This window comes from Penicillium brevicompactum (assembly GCF_028827555.1).
Source record: "Penicillium brevicompactum strain IBT 35665 chromosome Unknown utg000002l_segment0_segment0, whole genome shotgun sequence".
Taxonomy (NCBI): domain Eukaryota; kingdom Fungi; phylum Ascomycota; class Eurotiomycetes; order Eurotiales; family Aspergillaceae; genus Penicillium; species Penicillium brevicompactum.
Window position 1 is genome coordinate 2,128,858 of NW_026623205.1, and position 27,012 is coordinate 2,155,869.

Sequence of the window (27,012 nt, forward strand, 5' to 3'; positions counted from 1 at the left end):
GCAGGTAGTGAAAATCAATCCAAAAAGGAGATATCAACAACTGGAAGCGAAAAGTACATGCAAGATCGAGGTACTCCGTATGTATTGATGAAAATTAGCCTAGTTCCCCCTAGCAGGGCTCTGATCTACTCCGTACGGAGTACTCGTAGAAGAATGTTTCTATACGTTAAACTCACAAAAAGCAAGCCTACCGATGTGTGCCGCCAATTTCGAAAATAATGAAAGGGTCCACTGGTCACAATACTCGGCAGTGGAAAATGATCTACTGTATATACTTCTCTATGTGTATGTTGTGGTCTGGTTTTGTACTAGTATTACCCCTGGTACGGAGTGTTGTTTATTCAAACTTTCACCTTGCTTTACACCAAGTCAGTCGGTAGATCGAAAACTTCCAAGGTTACAGCCAAATGTGGAGACACGATCGTCGAAAGGTTCGGTATGGGTAAGATACATTCTTCTACAGGCCCACTTGGGTGTCAATATTCCACCTTCAGCTGAGCAGATCTGAAGAAAAACTCTATCTGTTGGCGATCAATACTCTATTATCTAGTACAAACAGCAAACAGCTGCTAGGTATCCCGTACAAAGTATAGACCCAATAAATAAAGCTGTATCTTTCTACTATATTAATCATGCATATATATCGCTGCCCAGCCCTGAAGGTGGGCGCAGAAGTGTTGTACATTCTTGGAAAATTGCATGTTCATCACATCTACTCCGTAATATCCAGGCATATGTCTGAAAGCCCAGTCAACATGAAGAATCTTTCAAAAAGACCACCGGGAGCCATCGCTGCCTATCGACAAGTCGATTTCCCGAAATCAACTCACACCACCAAGAACTCTCCCAACGATGATGGTCTTTCGCTAGAATGGCCATTAGTGATTTTTGTACTCGGGGTTCCTATTGTGGCATTAGTCAATTTGTTTTGGGTCCCTGTGTACAGGGAGACAATCATCCTCATGGTACTATATGGCTTCCTGCGAGGCCTTTCCGTCACCACTGGTAAGAAGATTTCCCCATATAAAACAAACAATCCTGACAAGTATATCCATATAGGTTACCATCGTCTCTGGGCTCACAAATCCTATTCTGCCCACTGGACTTTGAAGCTTGTACTTGCGATAATTGGTGCGGGCGCCGGAGAAGGCGCCATCAAAACATGGTGCCGCGACCACCGTGCTCACCATCGTTATGTTGATACTGATCAAGATCCATACAGTGTCCAGAAAGGACTTTTCCATGCGCATATTGGATGGATTATCTTTAAAAAAGAACGAAACACGCTCGGTGCCACGGCTACTGGTCGCGTGGATATCAGTGATTTGAAATCCGACCCGATCGTGGAATGGCAGCGGCGATACTACTGGCAATTGCTATTCCTGATGGCCTATGTATTTCCTACCTTAGTCTGTGGACTAGGCTGGGGTGACTTCTTGGGCGGATTTGTCCTCGCAGGCTGTTTAGGGACGTCAGGAGTACAACAAAGTACTTTCTGCATCAACTCTCTTGCTCACTGGATGGGTTCACAGCCTTACCAAACGACCAAGTCCCCACGAGACAACCTTCTCACTGCTGTCTTGACTCTTGGAGAGGGGTATCACAATTTCCACCATGAGTTCCCGATCGACTACCGGAATGGATATCGGTGGTATCACTTCGACCCAACCAAGTGGGTGATCTGGCTATGTAGCCAGTTAGGATTTGCCTCTGATCTCAGAAAATTTCCAAACAATGAAATTGAGAAGGGAAGAGTACAGAGAAAGCAAGAATCTTTGAGCAAAGAATGTGAGAAGTTGGATTGGGGATTACCGCTTGGAGAATTGCCATCCATGCAATGGGAAGAATTCCAACAACAGGCCAGGACAGGGTGTAACTTGATCGTCATCAACGGGTTTGTGTACGATGTCTCTGAATTTGTGACCATACACCCTGGGGGGGGCTTCAATGTTAACAGGCGCCATTGGGAAAGACGCAACCAAAATGTTTGAGGGTGATGTATATGGCCATTCCAATGCGGCCAGAAATCTGTTAGATACAATGAGGCTAGCCGTGATAAGCACATAGAAGCCCAAAGGGGATTGTTTTACACCGAGAAGTCATATCCACGGGATCATTTCATCCTAGATAACCTTGAAATTGACAGACACAAAAACCTCGATCTCACACCTGGGGAGTGATATATTAAACTGGAACCTTGGAAGCGACCTGAGGCAGTCGCAATCTACACATTGATTATTTGCGCCCATCCATGGATTTTTCAGTATCATCAGGCAAATTCAATGTGATTTCCGCTTTCTCTTCTGACGTCGTAGATCCAAGGTCTTCATTGGATTCCGATTTCCCTTTGCCTGTTAGCCAATATTCAAACTTCAACTGCAGTTTTGAACTTACTCGATCCCAAACTATATCTCTTCACAAAAAGACTCGCCAGCAGGGCAACTCCCGCGCAACCACACAACACCAGCCAAATCACTCTCAGCGAATCCGCGTATGCTTGTATCAGCTGCGGTTTGCGAGGATCATCTTCGGGGACGGCCTTCAGGGACTGAACCAAAGCTGCTGCCCCAGTGCCGAGTTTCTTTGCCAGTGCATCCAGGGCAGGGTTGTCTCGTAGTTTTTGATTGAACAAATTATCAAATGTCGTTCCGCCGATAGCGACACCAATAGACTGCCCCAATGTGCGAAAGAATGAAAAGAAGCCGAGAGCATGCGACATCTCGTCCGAGGATTTGTTTGCTTGAATGGCCAGATTCGCGCTGGTGAAAAGTGAGCCCGTTCCTAAGCCCACTACCAGATTAATCAGTACCCATTCATAAACCGCCGTGTTGGTGTTGAGCAGATATAGTAGTCCGACACCCGTTGTGACGGTTGCCCAGCCAATCCAGAGAGCGCTGTAATAACGACCGGTGGCAGTGATTAGCATACCGACTAGACCGGCGGAGAGGCTGATAGTGAATGTTTCGGGAAGGAGGGCGACACCGGACATGAGAGGCGTGTACGATTGAACGGCTTGGTAGTAGAGGGGAAGGTAGTATAAAAGACACCAGACCTAAGACTCAGAATTAGTATGCAGGTTTAACTGCGAGAAATGAAAACATACCACCAATCCATGCGTGAATGTCTGCAAATAAATCAATCTTGAGTTCACATCTCGAAAGATACTTCCTAGTAGGAAGGGCTCCCTTGCGACCCAGATCTCATAGCTCACAAACGATATCAGACCCGCTGTCCCGGTCAACAGAGGTACCAACGTGTGCCAGCTCGCCCAGGGAAACATTTCACCTCCCCATGTTATAGGTATCAGAAAAGAAGCCATTGACGGAATGAAAAGGCCAAACCCAACCCAGTCGATGCGTCCTTTGTCTGCTTTCAGAACCCCGATCTCGCTCGGTCTCAAAGAGATACAGATAAGCGCCAGCGAGGTGCTGGCAAGCGGGAGATTGATGGCAAAGATCCATCTCCATATGTCTATATAATCGATGTCAGAACTTTCACGTCAAAAGAGTCTTCAAACGTACTCTCATGTGCTAGTGCGCCTCCCACAATAGGCCCACAGACACAACCTACCGCCCACATCATGCTCAGAAGACCAATCCATTTGCCGCGCTCTCTCAGCGGTGTCAAATCGGCAATCAGGATTTCCGATAGGGTAAGTAATCCACCTCCTCCAAAGCCCTGGATAGAGCGGGCAGAAAGAAGTACTTCAAAGCTTCCTGAGCCTGTAGCGAGGGCAGAGCCAGCTAAGAAGAAGATAACTGCGGAAATGAACTTGATGATCAAATTAGCAGCGGCGTCAAGTAGAGGGAATCACAGCCAGCCATAACTCACCAGTGGCTTTCGACCAAAATTATGGGACGCGACCGCAAAGGCAGGCTGAAAGACCGCCGAGCATAGAAGATAAGCCGTGCCGGACCAAAAAGCTTGAGTGTCTGTGCCATGAAACTGGTTGGTGATGACAGGGATGGCGTTACTCAGAGAGGTAGAGCTGAGAGATACAGTGAGGGAGATTGTAGAGAGCGCGACGATAGTGAGAGTAAAACGTCGATCGTCTGGCAATTCGAACATGTTCCTCCATTTCATGACCATAGCTATAGGGTATCTATCCCCGTACAGTTCTTGAGCTACAGTGTACAGTGCACAGAGTGCGAGGTACAAAGTAGAAGGAGACGGCTAACAACTTGTTATCCATGCAGATACAGGGATGGATTGACATTGTTGAGACAATCTTTCACATTTCACGCCAAACCCCTTAGCACTATCGGTTCACCTTGCCTCAATCAATATCAGCCTCGCCCGTACATATTCTGGGCCCAACTGCTCCATCCTCCATGAGAATCGTGACACGGAATCAGGATCAATCACCCCTCTCCCCCTGAATACGAACCACATGCATAAATAGTCCGTAGTGATCTTCTGCAGTCTCCAAGCAAGTTCCCGTGTACGTGATCAGCCAAGATACCTAGAAGGTAAACCTACCAGTCATCATTGGCTGGGAGTTTGAGTTGATCCACATGATCTTGTTTCCGTGGAGTGATCGACGATTTGATGTCTCAGATCGCCGTTGAGGGCCAATGCTCTATCGTAATATAAACTCACGTAGCGTAAATAACCGGGTATTGGCTGGTATTGGTTATAGCTCGTAATTCCGATGCCTTCGATCGCCCCTCTCACTCTGCGATCAAACCTTGAAAGGATTTCAAGTGAATATAAATTATGGGCGCTCTTTTATCGATTTCTGTCAATAAGAAAAATCTCCGAAGCAGTCATTTGAAATTTTTTTGAAAATGTGGTTGCTGTTCAACATTGGTCTCCTGGCCAGTCTATACGTAGGTCCAATCCCATCCATAACCAAAAGCTGTGCATGTATTGAAAAAATTAGATTATTTATAAAATTGTCTTCAGAATTTACTTGCACCCGCTCGCCAAATATCCGGGTCCGTGGCAAGCTTCACTTACAAATTGGTATGCTGCCTTCTATGTCTGGCGAGGTGATTCCCATATCATGTTATGGGATGCGCACCGAAAATATGGTAAGATGCTCCGTAGATTATGGGCCAGTTGTGGCACAAGATATAATTGGTATTGATTCATCACAGGAAATATTGTTCGGTTCGGGCCAGATTCCATATCTGTGAATACTCATACTGGAATGGCCACCATCTATTCGACGACAGCGAATGTTCGCAAGGATGATGCCTATTTGGTCATGAACGCCAGTTTGCATGCGCCCAACACGATCAGCAGCATTGACAAGAAAGCACACGCGTTCAAGAAAAGGATATTGGCCCAGGTTTTCACAAACTCTGCCTTAAAGGGAGTTCAAGATCGAATTTTGTCCCACGCGATCAAATTTTGCGATATGCTTCTTGGTGATAGTAACACTTCGGATCCCAATCCAAGCAACAGTTCCATGGGTCAGAAGAGCAGTTGGGGACCGGTCAGAAACCTTGCGACTCTTTCTGACTATCTCGCATTCGATATCATCAGTGATCTATGCTATGGCAAGAGTTTTGACATGCTCCAATCAGACAAGTTTCGTTCCTTCACCAAGATAACCACCACGCTGAGCCGCCGAAATGCAGTAGTAGGTTCTCATATGATCAACGGCTCTTTGTATTGGACTAACATGATTCCGCAGTGCTTTGTTCAGCCAAAGCTGTGGCGGTATAAGCTTGACCGCATCTTCTTCGCGAGTCTCCTCTCTCCGATCAAGAGCTTCGGGCTTTGGATCAGACAGCAGGCAAAGACTCGCACCAAATTAGGGAACAGCGTTTCTCAGAAAGACTGTTTTCACTACATGCTCAATGCCAAAGATCCCAAGACAGGTCAGCCCTTTACTGAGAAGGAACTGTGGACAGAGTCCTTGCAGTTGATTGTGGCAGGTACGATAACCTCGCGCCCACAAGTTTTGAAATCTCATCTCTGATATGTTCCCAGGATCCGACACCGTTGCGGTCGCTATTAGTGCCACCATCTTCCATCTGATCCACAACCATCAAGCGTTGAAAACACTCACCGAAGAGATCCGCTCTTGCTTTGAGAGGGAGGAAGACATCTGCATCGGAGCTCAACTCAACTCATGCACCTTCCTGCGTGCATGCATAGCCGAGTCTCTACGCCTGTCTCCCCCATTTGCAGGCATGCCCACACGGCGTGTGTTAGCTGGCGGTATCAATGTGGATGGTCACCAAATACCCGAGGGAACCATTGTTGGTACCCCCATCTACACAATACACCACGACAAACGGTATTATCCTCGGCCATTCAAATTCGAGCCTGAGAGGTGGCAAGAGGGAGAGAACTGTGGTGAAAGTTCAACTAGCGAGCAACCGAGTATGAAGCTGGCACAAGCTGCATTCTGCCCATTCAGTATCGGACCCAGAACATGTGTTGCCAAGAATATGGCCTGGGCGGAGCTGTCTTTGGTCATCGCGCGCATATTATTCAGATATGACATGCGTCTTTCGGAAGAACATGTCTTAAACAAGCCCGAGCGTGGCGTTTCCGATGATCGTGGTGAAAGGAGTCCGGAGTACGAGCTAAAGGCGTGGATAGCATCTGGGCGCGAGGGGCCTTTGGTTCAGTTTCGACTTCGAGCAGACGCTTCGTAAAGGAAACCCGACGAATGGTTGACGGCAGGGTGGTTTACTGGAAGAAGCAAGGAAACGCTGAGAAAACTGTATATTCAGACTGTCAAATTAAAGATCGACTAGCTGGCCGGGGAGAAGAAAGAAGGCAGAAAAAGAAAAGAGAGAGAGAGAGGAGAGAGAGAGCCATCTACCATGGGCAGTCATCTGATCTCCCAACAAGAAGTCATCATCGAGATCCCACTGAGTAACTACAAGCTCCATCTTCAACCGCTCGAGCTACTCGAGCTGGAATATCGCCTGCGACGACTATGGCATCCGTGATGTTTTTTCCAACACTTGGACTTTTTGTGCTTTCTGTTGCTACCATTTCTACCGAGCAAAATTCTTCGTCAGTCGTCGACTCGAAAGAGATAATAGGACAAATTTCGTGACTCACACTTGATGGGTTGCTGCATTCATACCAATAGCTCCGAGCACCGCTCCAGCCGCGCTTCCTAGGAGCCCTCCTCCCAGCTTGTGACCAGCGTACCCGCCAGCAGCACCACCGACCACTGTCGAGCCGAGCCCTTTTGTCGTCTTCTGGACCGCCAGGACCAACTGGATTTCCATACTGGTCTTGAGGGACTGTGCCGTAGTACGAGGCATTCTCGCCTAGCGGCATGTTCTGCTGCTGTGGATAGGGCAAGGTCCCAGCGCTGGGCTGGGGTGTGCCCAAGTATGCCCCACCAGGCACCTGGCTTTGTGGATATTGTTGCTCGTATGGGGCAGGGCTGCCTTGCTGGCTAGCTTGGACTGGAAACTGCATATGACCTGGCTGCTGCATCTTTTGAACGTTATTCTCTTTTCATTTAAGAAAGTCTTACGTGGACCAAGGACTCGAGGCATTGTTTTCCTTACCATGGTGGGATAAAGACCTTGGGGTAGGGGGCCAGCCGGGCCTTGTTGGGGGTAAAAGCCTTGACCCTGTGGGCCTGCTTGGCCGGAGAAGTCACCACCAAACTGTTTCGCAGGGTCGCTGTATTGTGCCATGGTAAATAAACTAGTGTGATTCAGAATCAGATTGATAGGAAGAAAGAGTAGTGAAGATAGAGAACATAGTGGCTATTCGAAGGGCAATAAATAAGGCTTCTGTCGACTATGGGTGTGGCAAAGATGCAGTGCCTCGCTGATCTTCTGCGAGAGATTGGGGGCGATGAGGGGATTCTCAAAGACACAGCCCTGTGCATTGATATCTTCTGTTTGCACATTTTCTGCGTTCTGTGAACTCCGAGCCTCTCTTGGAGGTCCACTAGTGGGTCAACTTCTGAGTTACCGTATGGAGTTTAGGCTTCATGCAGCATGATATCATTGCCAGAGGAGTATTGTATGCCTTGTACGTGTGAAGGTTGATCCAGAGAAGATCAAACAACATGGTAATTGTGATAATACTTTCTATACTATTCCAACATCGTATATTAGCTCTGTAAAGATGTTCTAGTGGTCCCCAGTGGAGAAAGCTAATGTCAGATAGACACTGAATTATCCGAGGTATCGGTATAGCACACCCGAACAGTGGAGCACCGATGCTTCATTCCTTCTAGAAGACGGCGTATATACGAGGTCATGGTATTTCAGGGTACAGTATATTGCAAGCGGCCCATATCTCTGCATGATTAACATATTAATCATGCCTAAAAATAGGACCAACAAGAGAGTCTTCGAAAAGCCCAAGCGACTCCAGACAGAAATCGTCCACGAAAGGGCAAAAGTTCTACCGCGGGCCAAGAAAATATTGTGGGCCCATCCCGTGCTTATTATCAGATAGAATTCTTTCTAGTGCCCAGTGCTGGAAGCAATCTGAGATAGTTGGTCTGTAACCCGTTTGTTGAAGTGATCCCGGATATCGTGAGATGTAGCTCCATTGAACTTCTCGACATCGTCATTGACGACCAGATTATGACGCGACAGAAGATCTAGCCTCTTGTTGCATTCAAGATTGCTTTTGACGTCTTCTCTTAGGTGTTGAAGTAGGCGACTCCACGCGCTCTCGTCCTTATAAGAACAAGTAAATCAAAAACCCCCAGCATAAATCTCGCTTTAAAGAAGAATTGTCAGAGAGTGACGCATCAATACACCTAAGATCATCAAGCATGCTGCGTGTCTGCTGATAATTTACCTTGCCAGTGCCCCTGTCGATACTGGTTGGAAAGCTCCGTGGTAGGCAGCGGTGAGGCAAAACGACGGGCAAATTACTGATGACAGGATGCCGAAACAACATGGTCACGGATTCTAAGGCTGAGATTCGACACATTAAGCAGAACTCCTACGATTCAGGGCTTATAGAGAAAATACGCTTGGGTGTTTGAGCCAAAAGGGAGGCTTGCAGGGTTTGTAGCTTGCCGTTTCAAACGATCTATCAGCAAGGCCAGGCCAGTTGCCGACCGACCTATAGAAATATAATTCTCACGTCACACTTGGGCACCTGGGCAAATTTTGTACGCATACGTCGCAGATTTATTCCTTGCAGTAATTGTTCCCTTCTTGTGGACGCATACGACTTCTGATGCAGGCTAAAATCCATTGTGGCTTAGCGTTTGCAACCCCGGGGGAACCACTCGATTGCCCGATCTGGATTTCGGACCGCTCTACATGCATTATACATCCTCACTTTTCCGAACCAGTACATTTCTTGCTCCATGCATGAAGTTATTAGTGGAGTCGAGTCAAGCGTGGGCTATGGTCCACCACGCGTGTCTTAGAGCGCTCAGATCTACCCCAAGCAAGCAACCGTGACGCATGCATCGCCTCAGCTAAGCTTTGGGAGCCTCGCCTTGAATGCTTGTTGTTCTCTCGGAAAATCAAGATATATTCTTGAGGCGCTCATGTATAAAAAGGTCTTTTGATCCAACGTGAGTCTCTAATTCAACAAGCTTTCTCTTTCAAGCATTTACCAGGATGCATTTTTCTAAGTCCGCCATTGCCTCTCTGGCAACCATACTTCCAGCGGCTGTTGCCCTCCCTAAAGGCTCCTCCTCGGGCAGTCTTCAAGATGCCATCAGTGCAGTCCCCGGTGAATCCCCGCTGTTCCTCAACTACCCCGGCAAGAAGACACCGTTGGCCAGTGAATATCTCAAAGTCATTCCAGCAACAGGGTCAGGTCCTGCTGGTGAAGATGACCTCCTTTTCCAAAATCTGCTGGCTGCTGAGTGGTCTATCTACTCCTTTTACCAGGCCGGAGTAGAAGCTTTTACCTCCTCAAACTTCACCACCCTCGGCTTGCCCAACTCAACCTACGAGCGCATAGTTCAAATGCGAGACAACGAAGCTGGCCACGTCCGCATCTTTCAGGAGCAGATCTCCAACAACTCCGTGAAGCCGGGTCCTTGCAAATATGATTACGACTTCAACAAAAATCCCCAAATCTGGCTTGCTCTCCAGACCTACCTCGAGGTCTCTAGCATGGCCTTCCTTACCGGGCTATCCAACCAAGCCGACCTGAACGTTTCCAAATCCGCCTTGATGGCGATCGGCCAGGTGGAATCGCGTCACAACACCTGGTCTTTGATTGATGTGTATGACACAAGTCCTTTCGCTGGACCTTCAGACACAGTCTACCCCTATGCAAACCAGATCCTTGATCTGACGAACAACTTCATCGTCTCGGGCAGCTGCCCCAGTAAGAACCCGCCATACCCCAGTCCGAGCCAGAACCTACCCCAGCTTGTATTCTACGGGAATGAGACAACCGGCAGGCCTGGATCTGATCTGCATCTGACCTACAAGGACCCTAAGAATGTACCCACATACCAGGATGACAAAGAGTACTGGGCTGTTTTCTATCATGGCTTGCAGAAGCAGAGTGTGGCATTTAAACCGAAGAACAGCCACGTCAAGATCCCAGCTCAATTCGACTTGAATGCCGGTATCATTATTGTCAACATCGCGGAAGAGAAAGATGCACCGACCGAGGACAGTGTCGTTGCCGGACCTTTGATTCTTCTGGAACAGCCCGGGAGCTTGACGACGCAGATATCGACAGTCTGAGACAACTCAGACTTTGGATTCACAGTGTTTTTCGTGATTTGGAAGAACACTAAAGTGATATCTGCGATATATGACACAATCTTGAAGGGGGTTGATCAATCACCATGAAACTTTGGCGGGCTACTAGGTATGATCCAGCGTGACGGCTCTACGTCTACATTATTTGCATAAAGTGCAGGTTTGGAGCGTGCGTTCCGCCAGAAATAAACTACATTAAACGTTTATCTGTAGTATTCTATTCTACTGTTCAGTTGAGTCGAAGGAACCCTGGAGGTGGTATCTATGCCCGCGGTATATTCGGGTGGACCACCCATATCTCGTGCAAGTCGGATGATGAGCTCCAAACTTGCATTAGCATAGACTTAAAAATCCCCTAAAATTCGTAATACTCGACACTTAAACCCTGGAATAATGGCCGGAAAGGGCAAAGGTGATCTCACCGAGGTAGCTATAGCTGTCATGACGTCAACCGGCGAGCGGTTCCTCGCGGGAATAGGGTTTGGACCAGCGTCATCTACAGGAAGGCGCTCTCCTCATATCTCTCCTCTTCGCTCTTGGGTTAATTCTCTTTGAACTACTTTCTACCGTTTTATTCTACAGCTTCAATACCCCTCTATACCCTATCTACATAATGTACGAGCCCCCGCAGTATCTAGAAATCAGCATGGCTCATCGATCTATAGGAACCGAAACCTCTCATTCCGCTCGCGCAAAGAGCCGCCCGCGAACCGCCACCGGTTCAGCATTTCAACCTTCCGGGGGATGCAGGCGCCCGAGCTGAGCAAGAAGATGACCAAGCTGATCAAGAGCGAAAACTCCGCCATCGGGGCCCACGAAGCTGCGGGTCGTGAGCGCACTTCCATCGCCGCTCAGCTGTCCGAGTGGGGTGAAGCTACAGATGACGACAACGTCTCTGACATCTCCGACAAGCTTGGTGTCATGCTCGCTGAGATGGGTGAGCAGGAAGATGTCTTTGCGCAGAACCTCGAGGACTACCGCGGTATCCTGAAGCAGATCCGCGACATGGAAGCTTCGGTTCAGCCGTCGCGCGATCAGCGCCAGAAGGTCACAGATGAGATCGCCAAGCTCAAGTACAAGGACCCGTCTAGTGCGCGCCTGGTCACTCTGGAGCACGAGCTAGTCAGGGCTGAGGCCCAGAACTTGGTTGCTGAGGCGCAGCTGTCCAACATCGTACGTGTCCCATGTCGGCTTTTGATCCTAACCAAACCATACAGAATTCCAATGCAGGTTTGCTAACACACGGCCTTTCCTGCAGACGCGACAAAAACTGAAGGAGGCGTATGATCTCCATTTGGCGGCTGTTATTGAGCGTGCTGAGAAGCAGACCATCTTGGCTCGTCATGCTCGTCGCCTGCTCAACTTTATTGATGACAGCCCCGTTGTTCCCGGTGATGCACGTCAAGCGTACGACCACGAGCTTGAGGCTCGCCAGGTCCTCGAGGATGCCGAGAACGATCTCCGCGGATGGGAGTCCACTGTCGAGCCCATCACCTCAGCTGCCGACCGAGGTTCTCCAACTCGTGTCAACGGTATCAGCCACTCCGGTCATGTCAACGAACTGAACGACGTGGAAGAGCACGACTCCGATGTTCTGGATGATGCCTCTGCGATCGAGACCAACAACGTCACTGCCCCGGTGGAGAGTGGTGCGCCCCCAGCTAAGATGTTGGTTGAGCCCGCTGCGTAATCGTCACGGTCTTCGTCAAGGACTCTGGATTCCATTCAGATCGACACGAACATATCGTAGCTTGTTCATGTGAACTCGATTCCCTGCAATCCAGATTGGGCACCGCTCGGTGCATGCGCTTTTGCAAATGGCGTTGGTACTGAAACAGCAATGGAGTTGATACTCGGGAAATATGCAGATTTAGTACTATAAGTCGTTTAGGTCGTTAGTGAATTAATGTCTTAATGGGTGGTGTTTCTTCCTTCAGAACCTTTCAATGTCCATAATCAGCACGTGACCCGCAGGCGCCAGAGTGACGCGGAATCCCGAGCTCCAGCGGAGCTTCACTCATCACTTGTCTATCTCACCACAATCCCTCTTCCGTCTTTCCAGCACTTTTAATTTTCGATTCTTGCTATATCTCTGTCCAGCGCAACATGGATAAGCTTGTCGCCCAATATTCCCGCCCTCAGCACAATGAGATGTACTCGGAGGAAGAGCAGCAGGACCTCACTGCGAGCGTCCCTCCGCTCTCGCTGAAGTTCAGCCTTCCTCCCGTTGACAACGTGAGTTCTTGTGATATCTGGAATGGGGGTTCTTTTGAATTGGATGGTGGCTCGCCAGGGGAGATGCATCTGTCTTGACGTCAACCCAACTTGCGCCGCCAGTTCAGAGACTCAACAGCGACCGCTAGCTCGAGATTTATTCCAGTCGATGCAAAAGAGAACCGAGCTGATTGACTATTATTTTAGCACTCTGCCTTCCTGCGTGCCATGACCGATGACCACTCAAACCCCAGCTGTCCCATCAAGCTTGCTCACGGAACCACAACCCTCGCCTTCCGATTCCAGGGAGGTATCGTACGTTCATCGATTCTTTGCTCGCATTTCGAGTCTGCCGACACTGGAGGATATTTGCTGATTGGGTTAGATTGTGTGCACCGATTCACGAGCAACAGCCGGCAACTGGATTGCCAGTCAGACAGTCAAGAAGGTCATTCCCGTGTCGCGATTGAGTCGCGGTGAGGACAAGAAGTCGGATAAGCCCACACCAGGTCTTTTGGGAACGATGGCCGGTGGTGCAGCTGTGAGTTTGGACTAGCTTAGGCCGACGTGATTGAGACGGGTTACTGATAATGAATCCAGGATTGTCAATATTGGCTGCGTTATTTGAGTCAGCAGTGCACTCTCCATGGTATGTGATCTTTTTTTCTTAGCCGAGCGGCTCACTTGGGAGACCTTTGCTGATAATCTTCAGAAATCCGACACAAGCGCCGTATCACTGTTGCGGCTGCTTCGAAGATCCTTGCCAACCTCACCTACGCCTACAAGGGATACGGACTCAGCATGGGTACCATGTTAGCAGGAGTATGTTTTCTTGTGCATCTCGTGACTGCATATTCTAGAGACTAACAATATTCCAGATGACGCCTCAAGAAGGACCTGCCCTGTACTACATCGATTCCGACGGCACCCGCCTCCCCGGTAACCTGTTCTGTGTTGGATCCGGTCAAACATTCGCCTACGGTGTGCTGGACGCCGAGTACAAGTACGATCTGACCGAGGAAGAGGCATTGAACCTCGGTCGCCGAGCTATTCTGGCTGCTATGCACCGTGATGCTTACTCTGGTGGTTTCATTAACCTCTACCACGTCAAGGAAGAAGGATGGGTGCACCACGGATTCGATGACATGAACCCGATCTTCTGGAAGACTAAGCTGGAGAAGGGAGAGTTCTCCAACGTGACGTCTGCCCTGTAAATGGGCGCGGGGGATTGAAAGTGTAATATTCATATTGATATGTCTGGAATGAGTTTTGGGTTCAAAAAGGCAGCAAAGCCGATATATTCTTTGGTAGGAGCTACTCGCTTGATGAAACCCCCTTGAGGAATTCATCCGATGTAGCAGTAATCGCATCCTTTGTTCGGGTTTGTATATCATTCACTAAGCCGGACAAATGACCACCAAGGGAAAGCAGCCTGATTAAACCGCCAACTGTGTAGCAACTTCGATATGCGGAAACCTCCCCTGAATCAACCGAAACTTATCCAGCAGAATATTCTTCGACATAGCCTGCATATTATGAAATGAGAACACCACACTCTGCATGAAAACAATATCATCAATCCTCTCCGTCGTCTCCTCCGTCGTCGCCTGCGGCACATGAATCACCACATCTGCAATAGTATTAATAACCTCCAACAACTTGCTAATCATCGACGACCCATGCACCCGAATCGTATTCTGCGAAATCTTCGTCAGAAACTGCCTCAACTGACTAGACAATGTCAAAGGCATCTCCAACTCCAACGAAGGACACGACGCATGCGAACTCAGCAAACAATTCGACATCGCCATCTGCCACAGCAACGTCCGCATCCACTGTCTCGTAATCACCAAGTCCGCCTGCTGCAACTCAGACAGCATCGACACCTCAGCTTCCCATAACTCATCGTCTAACTCGCGGTGTTTCCCCTCAACCCACGAGGCAGTCACCTGCGATCGATCCCCGATCCAATGACTTATGAAACTCGCGTCGAGCATGCAGAATGTCTTTATCACTTGCATCCACCCGCGCTGAATCTCCAGCGACACAGACGCCGTGGGATCCTCTTCTGGATACTCTGCCGGGGGCAGCGTCACAGGCGAAAAATAAACTATTGACATAAAGCGCTCGTGAATGAAACATTGCCAATAGAGACGCTGGCGACGGGCTCGTTCTGAGGCGGATAGATCTGATAGTGCGGCTTTGTCGGTTATGCGGAGCATGTGGAGCATGCTGATTGCTTCGCGGAGGTAGAAGAAGCCTAGATCATAGTGGCCTAGACTCATGGCGCACATCTGGATAAAGATACTTGTCATTGTGCGAATGATAGATGGTCGGAAGCCTATTGTGAGTGGTTGTTGAATTTCCACGGATTGGCGCATTAGGTCTGATATTTGGCAGGTTGAGGGGGTTGAGGTGCTTTTTGAAGCGCGGGTTAGGTCGAGGGTTACTGCTGTGAAGGCGTAGACGAAAGCAGCGTGTTCCCTTTCGGCCATTCTTTCGATGGAGGCGTGGACTTCTGCGCCGGTGATTATGGGGCTGAATGGGTATACAAAGGACATATAGTCTGGGAGCAGGCTTTCGAAGTATGAGGTTGGGAGTTGGGTTGTTGGCGCAAGACGGGGCATCAAAGAGGTTGTCTTTGGAGTGCCGCTTTTGTAATTTGAGATGATGGCACCGCGACGCAGTGTGTGTTTCCTTGATCGCGCTGAGCGGTTCTCCTTGTAGGTGCAGAGGAGATCGAGGTGCTCGCACTGCTGACATCGTTGCTGGCCATTGCAACGGACTTTGCGCCTATTACACGGCTCGCATGCTTTCGGCACTCGCGATACAGACGTTGGACTGATCATTTGGGAGTGAGAATAGTGAAGTTCCAAGGTTGGTCTGTAGTTCCCCCGCGTTTGATGTTCGGAGGCTTGGCATTCGGCGTTCTTTGAGTATGGCACGGAGTTAGCCTCCGTCTGCGCGTGATGATTTATTTGAGGTGAAATAGATTAATTTAACTGAGCCCAAATAGCACTTGGAGTGTGGGGTAAAGGCTTGACAGGGATTCTAACTCGATTAGCCCCATGTAAAGGAGATGAAGAATGAGTGGTAACGTCGGAATGTATAGTATGACTTCAATCTAATTCAAGAGCTATATGTATATTGTGCAAAGTTCTCAAATACTATCATCTAATTGCCTGGAATGACATATATCATGATCGCTGTATAGTCCCTAAGCCAAAAAGACTCTTCCCTCAAACGCCTGTAGTGCCTCCTGGGAATCCTCTACATTACCAACTAACAATTTCCAATCTGTCTTTCCTGTATCCGGTTTCTCAAATGTCTGCTCTGTGTCCGAGAAGTTCAGGATGACAAGCAATGTTTGGCTCTTGCTTTTCTTCGAGAAAGTGAACACACTTTGATTAGCTTCATCAAAGATCTCGAACTCTCCAAAGACCATCAGGTCAGCATACTCCTTGCGCAGCTGGTTCATCTGCTTCCAAAAAGACAAAACAGAAGACTGATCCTTCTCTTGCAATTTGACATTGATGTCAGGATAATTGTCATGCGGGCGCATCCACGGCTTCGCCGACGAGGACGAGAAGCCCGCATTAACATCCGCACTCCACTGCATAGGCAGACGAGAGTGATCTCGAGCGAGATGCTGCAGCGAAGCCATAGCCTTTTCAAGCTCGACCGGGTCTTTGTTTGTGGCTTGGCTCGTCATATGATAGTAGTTAAGACTGTCGATGTCTTTATACTCATCAATAGTCCAATCCTTGGGTGCATTCACCATGCCGATTTCCTGTCCTTGATAAATGAACTGCGTGCCTGAAAGCGTGCTCTGCATCATAGCAAGCATTTTGGCTGAGCGAACCCTCAGCTCGGGCGTCTTGTCAGAGCCAAATCGAGTCACCGAACGGCCCTGGTCGTGATTCTCCATGAAGACCGTTGTCCAGGCGTCGGTGCCCTTGATTATATCCTGTGTGCTCTTCACGGCGGCTTTGAGATCCCGCAGGGTCCAGCCTGGGAACGTTGTCAGGAATTTGTAGTCTTTGCCCATGCCGAGGTCCACGAGATCGAACTGGAACACCATGCTCAGTTGCTTCTCTGCGGCGGAGACATATTTGAGAACACCGTCCAGAGTGTGTGTATTCGGCAGTTCTCCAACTGTCATTGCATCGTATTTTGAAAGAACCTCGTTCATCTCACTCAAGTACTCGTGGATTCGAGGACCGTTGCAGAATAACGAGAAAGCAGGTTGAGTATCGGACTTGGGATCCAAGATCGGTGCGTTGGCGTACTCGGGATGTTTGCTGTACATGTTCACTGTATCGACACGGAAGCCATCGACGCCCTTCTGCAGCCAGAACTCCATTGCAGAATCATAGATTGCCTTGCGTGTTTCAGCGTTCTCCCAGTTGACATCGGGTTGTTCAACGCAAAACAGATGGAGGTAATATTCCTCCGTCTTCTCGTCCCACTCCCATGCGCTACCTCCAAAGATACTGCGCCAGTTGTTAGGCGGCTGGCGTTTCCCATTTGCGTCGTATTTTGCCGGCTTCCATATATACCAGTCCCGCTTGGGGTTGGTCTTCGAGGACCGAGATTCTTGGAACCATTTGTGCTGGTCAGAGGTATGGTTGACCACCAGGTCGAGGATGATGCGCAACCCTCGCCTGTGACAGGCATCGATCAGGACCTCCATATCCTGAACGGTGCCGTAAGGAGGGTATACATTTTCGTAATCGGCGACATCGTATCCCATGTCAATCTGCGGGCTATCATACATGGGACATAGCCAGATCACATCCACGCCCAGACTTGTGATGTAATCCAGCGAGGAGATGATGCCTTTGATGTCTCCGATGCCATCACCGTTGGAGTCTTTGAAACTGGCAGGGTATATTTGATAGATGATTGCATTTTTCCACCACTTTTCGCCCACTGTAGCGGGAGACATGGTGTATGAATTGTTAAAAAAGAAAGATGAAGGCGAACATTCTGAACTGGGGGAAAGAAAAGCTCACTATATACCCAACGTGACCTATCGTACACGATCCATGCGCTATCTTTTGACGATCGAGTCCAGATTCCTGCGCGACTCATGTAGGTGGGCTGGAGTGCTCATTGATCGAATGTCGGACCGAGAAGTATTGGCGACAAATTGTTCCACTTTTCCTGCGGGGTCATATTAGACATTCTTGAAACATTCTTGCTATGTGCAGACCCTCTCGTTCAATCCATGTCAATAATACTTCGTGCAAGTATGTTGAAACAAAAAGGATCCGTGGACGGCCCTGAATGAGGGGAAATGGCGATGTCGGGCCGACTTCTCGCCAATAACCTCACCCCTTCCCCTCCAACACCACACTAACCGCAATGGGAAGAAGCAGAGCCCTAGCCAGAAGGTCAGAGATGGGATGAAGGGCACTTGGCCAGCAGAACACATGTCATATATCCTGTCATCTCATGGCCCGACATCAGTCCAATCACTATGCCCCCCTGACAATCCGGGGGTTGCGGGCTGATCAACTCAGAATCCGGGGAAACTCTCTCCACGCCACCGGCCTCGCTTGAAGGAATACGGACGGGCCGTCCAATGGAACCCTGGCTTCATCCTCGCTTTTAATACTCCCTTCATCCCGGAAACATGTGTATATAATCTCCCTCGCCCACATCATGATCAGTCTGCCTCCATGCAGTCAGTTCACATCGAGCAGAGGTTCCCTCAGACTCTTCCGCTACAGCAATGACAGAGAAACTCGCCATGGCAGAGCATGTTGAAAAACATGACTCAATCACCTCAGCAGAGGGCCATGTCCTACCAGCCCATTCCGACCTGAAGACCAGCACCGAAGCCCACGCCGCAATTGACAAAGAACATAACATGACCCCCTGGCAGGCTCTCAAACTGTATCCCAAAGCAGTGGCCTGGTCCCTCCTCCTCTCATGCGCAATCATTATGGAAGGCTACGATGTCGTCCTCATGGGCTCCTTCTTCGCCTTCCCAGCCTTCAACGAGAAATACGGAGAATTGATGTCCGACGGAAAATACGGCTTAGCCGCCTCGTGGCAAGCAGGCCTCACCCAAGCCATGTCCTGCGGTCAGATCATCGGCCTCTTCATTAACGGTCTTGTCTCCGAGCGCTTCGGATACCGTCGAACCCTGATGGTCTGTCTCACCGCAACAGTCGGCTTCATCTTCATCCTATTCTTCGCTCCAAATGTCCAGACCCTCATAGCCGGCGAGCTCCTCATGGGTATCCCCCTAGGCGTCTATCAGACCCTCACAGTAACCTACGCCTCAGAAGTCTGTCCCGTCGCGCTACGCGCCTATCTAACAACCTACGTGAACCTATGCTGGGTCTTCGGACAGCTCATCGCATCAGGTGTACTGAAAGGTCTAGCCGAGCGCTCAGACCAATGGGCCTATCGGATCCCCTTCGCCATCCAATGGGCTTGGCCGATCCCAATTTTCATAGGCGTCTACTTCGCGCCCGAGAGTCCCTGGTGGCTCGTTCGCAAAGACAGACGCGAAGACGCCGTTAAGGCCGTGAAGCGCCTTACTCGCGAAACACCGGGCTTCGACCCCGAGGAAACCGTCTCCATGATTGTATATACGAACTCGCTGGAAAAGCGCGTCGAGACTGGAACCACGTACCTGGATTGCTTCAGGGGGGACGGACCTGCGTCGCACGGAGATCGCATGCTGTGTCTGGGCGGCGCAGAGTCTTTGTGGTGCCGGGCTTATGGGTTATTCGACAGTCTTTTATCAGCGTGCTGGACTAGCTGTTTCGCAATCTTTCACGATGTCTTTGGCGCAGTATGCGCTTGGGGTTGTGGGGACGCTTTCTTCGTGGGTGCTTATGACGTACTTTGGACGAAGGACGCTGTACGTTGGTGGATTGATGTTGTTGACTGTTGTACTGCTTGTTATTGGGTTTGTGTCGATTGCACCGTCAACATCGGCTATCTCTTGGGCTACGGGCTCTATGTTGCTGGTTTATACTTTTGTATACGACTCGACTGTTGGACCGGTTTGTTTCTCGCTGGTTTCGGAGATTCCTTCTTCAAGGCTTCGGATCAAGTCCGTTGTGTTGGCGCGAAATGTGTATAATGTGCTCAATTTGGTGACGGGCATTATCATTCCTTATATGTTGAATGTGGATGCGTGGAATTGGAGAGGAAAGTCCGGGTTCTTCTGGGGTGGGCTTTGCATTCTCTGTCTTGTTTGGTCTTTCTTCAGACTCCCTGAGCCGAAAGGTCGCTCTTACGCCGAGCTGGACATCTTGTTTGAGAACAAGGTGCGCACTCGAGACTTCCCTACTGCGAAGACGGGTCTTGTGCGGGAAGAACTCAAGGGTGATGGATCTGTTTGATAGTTGAAAGCAACAGCAGAATACAATCAATCAATAGTTCAATGAATAATCTTTGTTACGGTATCTTCATCTTGACATAGCAACCTTGAACGTTGGAAGGCAGACGACCTTCTCACGGGTCTTGCTGCTATTCCTCCCTTATATTTGAGCATTTCTTAGTATTCACGCCTGCCCAGACACGATATGCCTATCTTCGGAACTGCTTTTTTTTTCAACACTTATATTCTGCTAAAGAACAATGTCCATACAAGAAAGAATATCTGCAAAAGGAATCTAAAAACAACAGCTGAGGTCAATCATTAAACCAATATACGCCACCTATGACATTGCAACAACAAAAACCAAATTTTTCAGACCCCCAACGGAGATCAATTATCAACCCAGAACTTCATACGGATACCCATGGCAGCCAGCTCAACATCGAGGTAACGAAGAACACCAGGCACAGCAACGATAGTAACATCATCACCACCAACAAAGCGACTTCCATTACCATCCTCCCAAACCTCAGCACGGGAGTCATCAAAGACAGCCTCCCTAGCACAGCGACGACAACGCACAATACCATTAACACCACCAAGAGCACCAACCGCACCAGCCGCATGAGCATTACCACTCTGCTGGTTGGGAGCAGCCTTAGCAGCAGCAGCGATAGCGCCGGGGTTAACGGCCGCACGGGAGCGCGATGATCCCGTAACAGCAACCTGGGTCGAGAGGAAGGAGCCACAGCAGCGACAGATCCAGGTATGTTGGGCGTCGGAACAGTTCATGAGACGATCTTGCAGGAGGAAGGCGGCACCGTGGGCAATCAGTGAATCACGTTCCATTTCTCCGACACGGATACCACCACCCTTGGCACGACCCTTGACGGGTTGGCCGGTTAGGGCGTTGACGGGACCTGTTGTGCGCACTTGGAACTTGTCGTTTACCATGTGACGGAGACGTTGGTAGTAGACGAGACCCATGTAGATGTCGGCGGAGAACTCGCGGCCTGTGATGCCGGAGTATAGGGGTTCGTTGCCGTAGTAGTTGTAGCCGGCCTTCTTGAGTTGCTCGCCGAAGTAATCGGTGGCGGTGTTTTCTTCGGAGAATTGGAAGGGCGTGGAGTCTTGTGGGAGACCGTGCATGGCTCCTGCCTTTCCGGCCATGGATTCGATCATCTGGGCGATTGTCATACCTATTTGGGTTGTCAGAGGGAATTGTCTATGTTGAATGAAGTGGGTTGGAACTTACGGGAGGGGAAAGCGTGAGGGTTGATAATCAGATCGGGCTGCATGCCACTCTCAGAGAAGGGCATATCAGTTGCGGGCCAAAGCTGAGACAAAACACCCTTTTGACCGTGACGAGAAGAGAACTTATCACCGATAACGGGCTTGCGGGGAATGCGGTACTTGATGCTGAGTGACTGAGCAGGCTCGTTTCCAGTCTCGGAACCCATGATGCGAATACTTTCAATGTAACCTTCTTCGGCATCCTTGTACTTCATGTAGTGGGTGATGCCGTCGACGTTGACGAAAGAGTCGCTGGCAGGATCGAAGCGGACATTGTGCCAGGCGGCAATCTTGTCGCCTTCCTTGACACGGGCACCAATGTGCGGCATACCATCTTCGTCGATGACGTTGCGCACCTGGTCCTTGATCTCGTCGCCGGGGGCGAATCCAAACAGCTTGGTGACGTCGCGCTTGGACTTGGAGCGCTTGGAGTCGTTCTCTGCGAGGGTGTGTTGCTTGGTCTTGTAGACGGTACCGTGACCGAAGCCACGTTCGTGGGCGGACTTGTTGATAATCATAGCGTCGTCCATGTCGTAACCGGTGTAAGAGATAATGGCCACCACGGCGTTCATACCGTTGGGGAAGTTGTCCAGACCGTAGGCGTTGTAGAGAGGGGGGGCGAACAATAGGCGTTTGACCAGTTTGGATGCGGTACAGCTTGTTATCTGTGCGGTGTGCGATCGAGGTACCGGGAGTACCCATAGTCTGCTTGCTCATCTGGCACTGGTACATGTTACGTGGAGATTGGTTGTAGTCGGAGAAGGGAGTCATGTTGGCGACGATGGAGAGGATGTTCGTTGGGGTGAACTCGATGTGTGTGGAAAGACCAGGAATCAGGTCAGATTCCAGACAAGCAATCTCCATGAAGGGCTGCTCGAAGGGACCAACGTAGTCGAGCTTGTCAGAGGCCAAGTACTTGACTGGACGGTACATTCTTGCAGACTGGGAGAACATGTAGACACCGGGGTACTGACCACCGCTTGAGTTGGGGACATATCCGACCTCCAACTCACGGGGGATGTTGTTCTTGCCCTCAACCTTCCAGTAGCGAATGGTGTCGGCGATTCTCTGTGCCTGCTTCGGTGAGCAGTAACCAATGATTCGGCCGTCGAGTTGGACGACTACGCTCTCATCAAGCGCCACGGAAGACTCAGAGCGGACACCGAGTTGAACCAGAATTCGAGGGAGGTGGGAGACATCCAGGTTATCCGTGGAGATCAGACACTTGTGTGACAAGTGGTTGAGCAGACCGCAAGGCGATCCATCAGGGGTGTGAACGGGGCAAAGGAAACCCCAACTCTCTGGAAGCAGCTTACGGACAGTAGTAGTCTTCAGCTGGGCGAAGAAACTACCACGGTGAATCATGCGGAAGTGACTGATGAATCGGTAGAAGTTGATCTTTTCGGCGATGACGGTGTAACCAGAGGTTTGCTGCAAATCAAGACCCGTGGGACTGACCAAGTTACCGGTGGAGAGGAAGTACTCAAGGGCGTTACCGATGTTTTCGTTGGATCTCTTGACAATCCTAGACAAGAAGTCACGATCGAAAGCCTCATCGGTGAACTTGCCACCATTGGTGCGCATGGTCCAGTCTCTGGCGAGGGGACCAAGAGACCGGAGCCATTCTTCAATACGTTCCTTAAGAATCATGCCGTAAAGGAATCCACCAAGCAGAATTTCCTGGTTGGAGACGGCATCGGGGTTGTCGGGGGCACAGTCTCCGGCGACTGTGGAGTACAGCTTGCGGATCATGAAGGTGATCAACTTGAACTTGTCCCAATCCTGGGTCTCGGTGACATTCTCATTTCCGAGATGGGGGAGCACAACCTTGCGGAGGAACTCAGTACCGACTTCTTCGTCGGGCATGTCAGCGGGGACACCGAGCACAGGTCGGAAAGCCTTGCCCAAGTGGGATCGGCAATCGTACTTGCTGTGCTTCTGGTAGGCGTGGTAGGTTCTCAGGAGGAGCTCAACACGGTCTGTAACAAAGGTGTTGTTCATTCCCTTGGAAGAGACACCACCAACGATGGCTTCGAAGATCTCGCGATCGTTGGTCTCAGCGAGAGCCTTGAGGATCATCATAACGGGAATGAGGTACTCGTTCTTGCGCCATGAGAAACGGAAGGTGACGTTTCCATCGGAGAGATAGTGCAGCACGTTGGTCTGTGATGTCTGATCGGGACGAACGGAACGTATTTGCACACCGAACTTGGTATAGGTGTGACCACGCTTCACGAAAGATCCACGAATGATGGACATGGGGAAGTTGCGCTTTCCGACGATCAGCATACGAATGAGCTTCTCGTTACCGTTCACAATGTAGAAACCACCCAGCTCCTCAGACTCTTCCTTGTGTCGCACAAGCTCGTTGGGGGTCGCCTTCTCAAGATGACACCGGTTGGTGCGCACCATGATGGGAACATTACCCAGCTCGCGGACGGACTCCATCCAATCTCCGTTGTTGACCTGCCACTCAAGACGAGCCTTGAGCTTTCCACGGTATGTCGCATGGCGCTCTCGGCATTCTGATGGGTAGATATCACGGTTGGTGGTGGCGTGCTTATTGGTGGGGGGGAGCATGGGCTTCTCGAGGAAGATTTCACGGACGCGAACATTCAAGCGGTTTCGCTTCGGTGCGCGGATGCCTTCGGCTTGGCGAGCCTTCTTCTGCTCAAAGGTCTCGAGTTCACCGTCGAGGAAAGTCTTGGTACCAATATCCCTCAATCCGGCCTCCAAGATCTTGCTATCTTCGAAGAGAGCATTGAAAGAATCGATATGCGGCTTGATGGACTCGGCCAGCGAAGGGTAGGCAGTGTGATCTGTGGGAGGATTCTGGAACAAATTCTCTCGTCGCAAGGTGTCGTAGTCGACCGACCACTGCGTGTCGGTGGCTGCGGGCGCCATGGTGGAAACGTGCAGCTCTCAAAGACTGATGCGGTATAGGGAAAAAAAGAAAATTGCGATGTCGAACGGTGCAGGGTATACCGTTCTCGTTAGAAATTTAGGGTCACAATCTGCCTGGTAAATATATTGGCCTCCCAGAAATATATCAGCCACGAAACCCAGGGTATTGAACCGACAATGGCAGCTGCCAGACGAGAATGAGTAGCAACTCTTCGGCTTGGGGAAATTTTTCGAGGGTGGAGTCCGTCTCTTATCGTCACGTGGTGATATCAGTTAATGCCTGAGGTGTCGATCTCAATATCACCCACCCGACCTCGGGAGAAATACGGCTATCTCTTACTCCGTACAACTACGGAGTACACGAAATTCCAATAAGGTGTTGATTCGCGTCTCAATGAAGAATCTAGGAGGAGGAAACCCAGACCCAATAAACGACTCACGAAGCAGACCTGGCAGCTGATGACAGACTCCGGGCGATGTATTTGTTCTCAAACGCCAAGCCAGGCATCCAGTTCATCTCGAATTCCTTCTTCAACAACCCATATGCTCCCAAAGTCAAAACCATTGCGCGAATGAACGACATTTCCAGCAATATCCACCTCATAAAAATAAAGATACTGATCTTCCTCGTCAATGCGGCTGTGGCCTATAAGGCAATCTGAAAGTATCTTGTGGGCGATTGTGTACATCGGTGCCCCAGCCCCGAAGGCTCGCGCGATACCACCAAACCAACGACCAGCGTCGTATGGGTCCCAGATCAAACTGTCTCTCATGATGTTCTTCAATTCACTCAGAGTACGTGGAGGATTTTCTTCAGCATCGAGAAAGTCATCCATGCTTAGTCCATTTTCCATCATCTCTTTCAGCGAAACAATGTGCTCCACATAGTTTGGCGGGATTTCTCGTACGAACAGATACTCGTGTTTAAAAACGGCAGGATTCTCGCATTCCCTGGACTTTTGTGCAAGCTTGAGGGCCGAGTGAGGCTTAATCCTGGCATCATCTGGAACAAACAATATCGCGATCCATATATCTTCTGCATCCTCCGGATGTTCCTGGGAGGCATAGCATTTTGTGAAGGCACGGTGTAGTGCTTCAAGAGGTCGAACAGTCACAGAGACCAGTTTAGTGGGAACTCTGTTTCTTAGGTCCCTGTGGTTTTCGAATTCATCTAGTAGTTCGTCGTCCGAGAGGGTGTTGGGGGCGTGGTTGTAATTTCCACATCTCAGTGCACCGGCACTAGCTGAAGAATAGCAGCGATAAAAGAACTGACCCTTGATGAAATAGGCCATGCTGAAATACTCTTGAGGAGAGTCGGGAACGATAGATGAAGCTTGATGTAGGTTGATCCGTTGACCTTGAGGGGGATGACTGCATTTATGATGTGAGAGCCGCAAAGGTCGTTTATGCGCCCTCCCTCCACCGGAGGACACTAACAACCTGGCAAAGCCCCTTCGTTCTGATTAGCGGTGCACCTACCAATGAAATGAAGGAGATATAGTCGGTCGCGAGCAATCTCTATGCGCTTCACGGCGATGAATCAGTCATCTACCAGGGTATGTCACGACAGAGCCCCTTGGCTAGCCTCTTCGGGCATCGACCCAAGTCAGCTCACAGTTTGTTCTATTATTTCCGTGATCATTGAAGCCTCTTAAAAACATAACCCCTTTCCGGAGCTTACTGGGCCAGAATATTATGATGTCTGCATGGCCAATCGATTTAACGAAGCTCCAGGGCTTTCGATTGTCCTCTACCCTCTACCACAGGTCCCAACAGTGCAAGCGCCGGAGGCTGCCTAGAGCCCTGTAATATGTTGAAGCAGGCCAGACCCCAAGTTTTTCCGAACTAAACTTGAGGCTCCCCGAGCTCAGTCGGATATTTTAGTGGATTCTTCCAGCAGTGCGCAGTCAAGGCTGCATGCACATCTGAGACATAGCCTCTGTCCAAACGAGTGATATCGTTACACCTGGGCACCGCATTATGGACTCATTGGTTAATAAGTCAATATGCCTGGGTGATCTGAATTGTCAAATTTGGCGGTTCTTGTAAAAATCTTGTAAAGATATATCCTGTTCGGGTAGTGAGGCTCGTGCCGAGATCGTGCTTCTATAGGATGGGAAGAACCACTGAAACCCTTCCAAGGTTGGATTCTCCCTGCGGCGATGGTTCCTGCCCAGAGGTTTTCTGAGTCACCGAGCTCTCAAATGTCTCTCGGTATGGAATGCGACAGTTCTCTCTGCTTTCACGAAAGTAGCCGAAACCGCATTGTCAAAGCGGTGTAGGAAATGAGTTGAGTCTCGGTCTTGAGCTTCTCTGATACTTTGCTTCCTTCCAAATATTCAGAGTGCAGGTCTGGAATTCCGTGGAAATGTCACTACGCCACGGCTGCACCACACCCCTCTATGAGGTCGGAGCCTAAGCGCCCTAGGAGGTCATGTGTACACCGTAGATCTCCCATATAGTTGACATCTGCCGCCCCTTTAAACGCCTTTGCACAAATGGTTTCTCAAAAATAAAGGAGAAAAAAAAAAGCAAGGAAATAAAAAAACACCAGCCACACAATAACCCGAAATTTCCACGGTGTGCGGATATTTTGCTTTTCTTCCAAATTGAAAGGGCGAG

At 49.7% G+C, this 27,012-nt stretch overlaps 12 protein-coding genes across 12 annotated transcripts; 6 read left to right on the plus strand and 6 right to left on the minus strand.

Moving 5' to 3' along the window:
- Nucleotides 1-755: 755 nt before the first annotated feature.
- N7506_003479 (Acyl-CoA desaturase) lies at nt 756-1,991 on the plus strand (the record flags this gene model as incomplete). Its single annotated transcript, XM_056952774.1, has 1 exon — nt 756-1,991. One exon carries the CDS (start codon nt 756-758, stop codon nt 1,989-1,991), a length of 1,236 nt encoding a protein of 411 aa, XP_056814466.1.
- Nucleotides 1,992-2,235: 244 nt separating this feature from the next.
- Nucleotides 2,236-4,089, minus strand: N7506_003480 (uncharacterized protein; the record flags this gene model as incomplete). The annotated part of the gene is made up of 5 exons (XM_056952775.1): nt 2,236-2,345; nt 2,395-3,052; nt 3,104-3,471; nt 3,522-3,771; nt 3,832-4,089. The coding sequence occupies 5 exons, from the start codon at nt 4,087-4,089 to the stop codon at nt 2,236-2,238; spliced, it is 1,644 nt and encodes a 547-aa protein (XP_056814467.1).
- A 1,063-nt stretch (nt 4,090-5,152) lies between these two features.
- Nucleotides 5,153-6,558, plus strand: N7506_003481 (cytochrome P450; the record flags this gene model as incomplete). Its single annotated transcript, XM_056952776.1, is given in 3 exon segments — nt 5,153-5,885; nt 5,941-6,535; nt 6,549-6,558. The coding sequence occupies 3 exon segments, from the start codon at nt 5,153-5,155 to the stop codon at nt 6,556-6,558; spliced, it is 1,338 nt and encodes a 445-aa protein (XP_056814468.1).
- Nucleotides 6,559-7,025: 467 nt separating this feature from the next.
- Nucleotides 7,026-7,622, minus strand: N7506_003482 (uncharacterized protein; the record flags this gene model as incomplete). The annotated part of the gene is made up of 3 exons (XM_056952777.1): nt 7,026-7,190; nt 7,219-7,431; nt 7,491-7,622. 3 exons carry the CDS (start codon nt 7,620-7,622, stop codon nt 7,026-7,028), a joined length of 510 nt encoding a protein of 169 aa, XP_056814469.1.
- Nucleotides 7,623-9,527: 1,905 nt separating this feature from the next.
- N7506_003483 (uncharacterized protein) lies at nt 9,528-10,616 on the plus strand (the record flags this gene model as incomplete). The annotated part of the gene is made up of 1 exon (XM_056952778.1): nt 9,528-10,616. One exon carries the CDS (start codon nt 9,528-9,530, stop codon nt 10,614-10,616), a length of 1,089 nt encoding a protein of 362 aa, XP_056814470.1.
- A 411-nt stretch (nt 10,617-11,027) lies between these two features.
- Nucleotides 11,028-12,324, plus strand: N7506_003484 (Eisosome component PIL1/LSP1 family protein; the record flags this gene model as incomplete). Its single annotated transcript, XM_056952779.1, has 3 exons — nt 11,028-11,113; nt 11,300-11,807; nt 11,893-12,324. The coding sequence occupies 3 exons, from the start codon at nt 11,028-11,030 to the stop codon at nt 12,322-12,324; spliced, it is 1,026 nt and encodes a 341-aa protein (XP_056814471.1).
- Nucleotides 12,325-12,740: 416 nt separating this feature from the next.
- pre2 (proteasome core particle subunit beta 5) lies at nt 12,741-14,062 on the plus strand (the record flags this gene model as incomplete). Its single annotated transcript, XM_056952780.1, has 6 exons — nt 12,741-12,869; nt 13,056-13,163; nt 13,234-13,389; nt 13,449-13,497; nt 13,561-13,670; nt 13,727-14,062. The coding sequence occupies 6 exons, from the start codon at nt 12,741-12,743 to the stop codon at nt 14,060-14,062; spliced, it is 888 nt and encodes a 295-aa protein (XP_056814472.1).
- A 222-nt stretch (nt 14,063-14,284) lies between these two features.
- N7506_003486 (Zn(II)2Cys6 transcription factor) lies at nt 14,285-15,697 on the minus strand (the record flags this gene model as incomplete). Its single annotated transcript, XM_056952781.1, has 1 exon — nt 14,285-15,697. One exon carries the CDS (start codon nt 15,695-15,697, stop codon nt 14,285-14,287), a length of 1,413 nt encoding a protein of 470 aa, XP_056814473.1.
- A 368-nt stretch (nt 15,698-16,065) lies between these two features.
- N7506_003487 (glycoside hydrolase family 13 protein) lies at nt 16,066-17,796 on the minus strand (the record flags this gene model as incomplete). Its single annotated transcript, XM_056952782.1, has 1 exon — nt 16,066-17,796. One exon carries the CDS (start codon nt 17,794-17,796, stop codon nt 16,066-16,068), a length of 1,731 nt encoding a protein of 576 aa, XP_056814474.1.
- A 789-nt stretch (nt 17,797-18,585) lies between these two features.
- On the plus strand, nt 18,586-20,215 carry N7506_003488 (MFS maltose permease MalP; the record flags this gene model as incomplete). Its single annotated transcript, XM_056952783.1, has 2 exons — nt 18,586-19,549; nt 19,602-20,215. 2 exons carry the CDS (start codon nt 18,586-18,588, stop codon nt 20,213-20,215), a joined length of 1,578 nt encoding a protein of 525 aa, XP_056814475.1.
- A 368-nt stretch (nt 20,216-20,583) lies between these two features.
- On the minus strand, nt 20,584-24,390 carry N7506_003489 (DNA-directed RNA polymerase I core subunit RPA135; the record flags this gene model as incomplete). Its single annotated transcript, XM_056952784.1, has 3 exons — nt 20,584-21,392; nt 21,449-22,143; nt 22,217-24,390. The coding sequence occupies 3 exons, from the start codon at nt 24,388-24,390 to the stop codon at nt 20,584-20,586; spliced, it is 3,678 nt and encodes a 1,225-aa protein (XP_056814476.1).
- Nucleotides 24,391-24,878: 488 nt separating this feature from the next.
- N7506_003490 (uncharacterized protein) lies at nt 24,879-25,682 on the minus strand (the record flags this gene model as incomplete). The annotated part of the gene is made up of 1 exon (XM_056952785.1): nt 24,879-25,682. One exon carries the CDS (start codon nt 25,680-25,682, stop codon nt 24,879-24,881), a length of 804 nt encoding a protein of 267 aa, XP_056814477.1.
- Between the last annotated feature and the right edge of the window lie 1,330 nt (nt 25,683-27,012).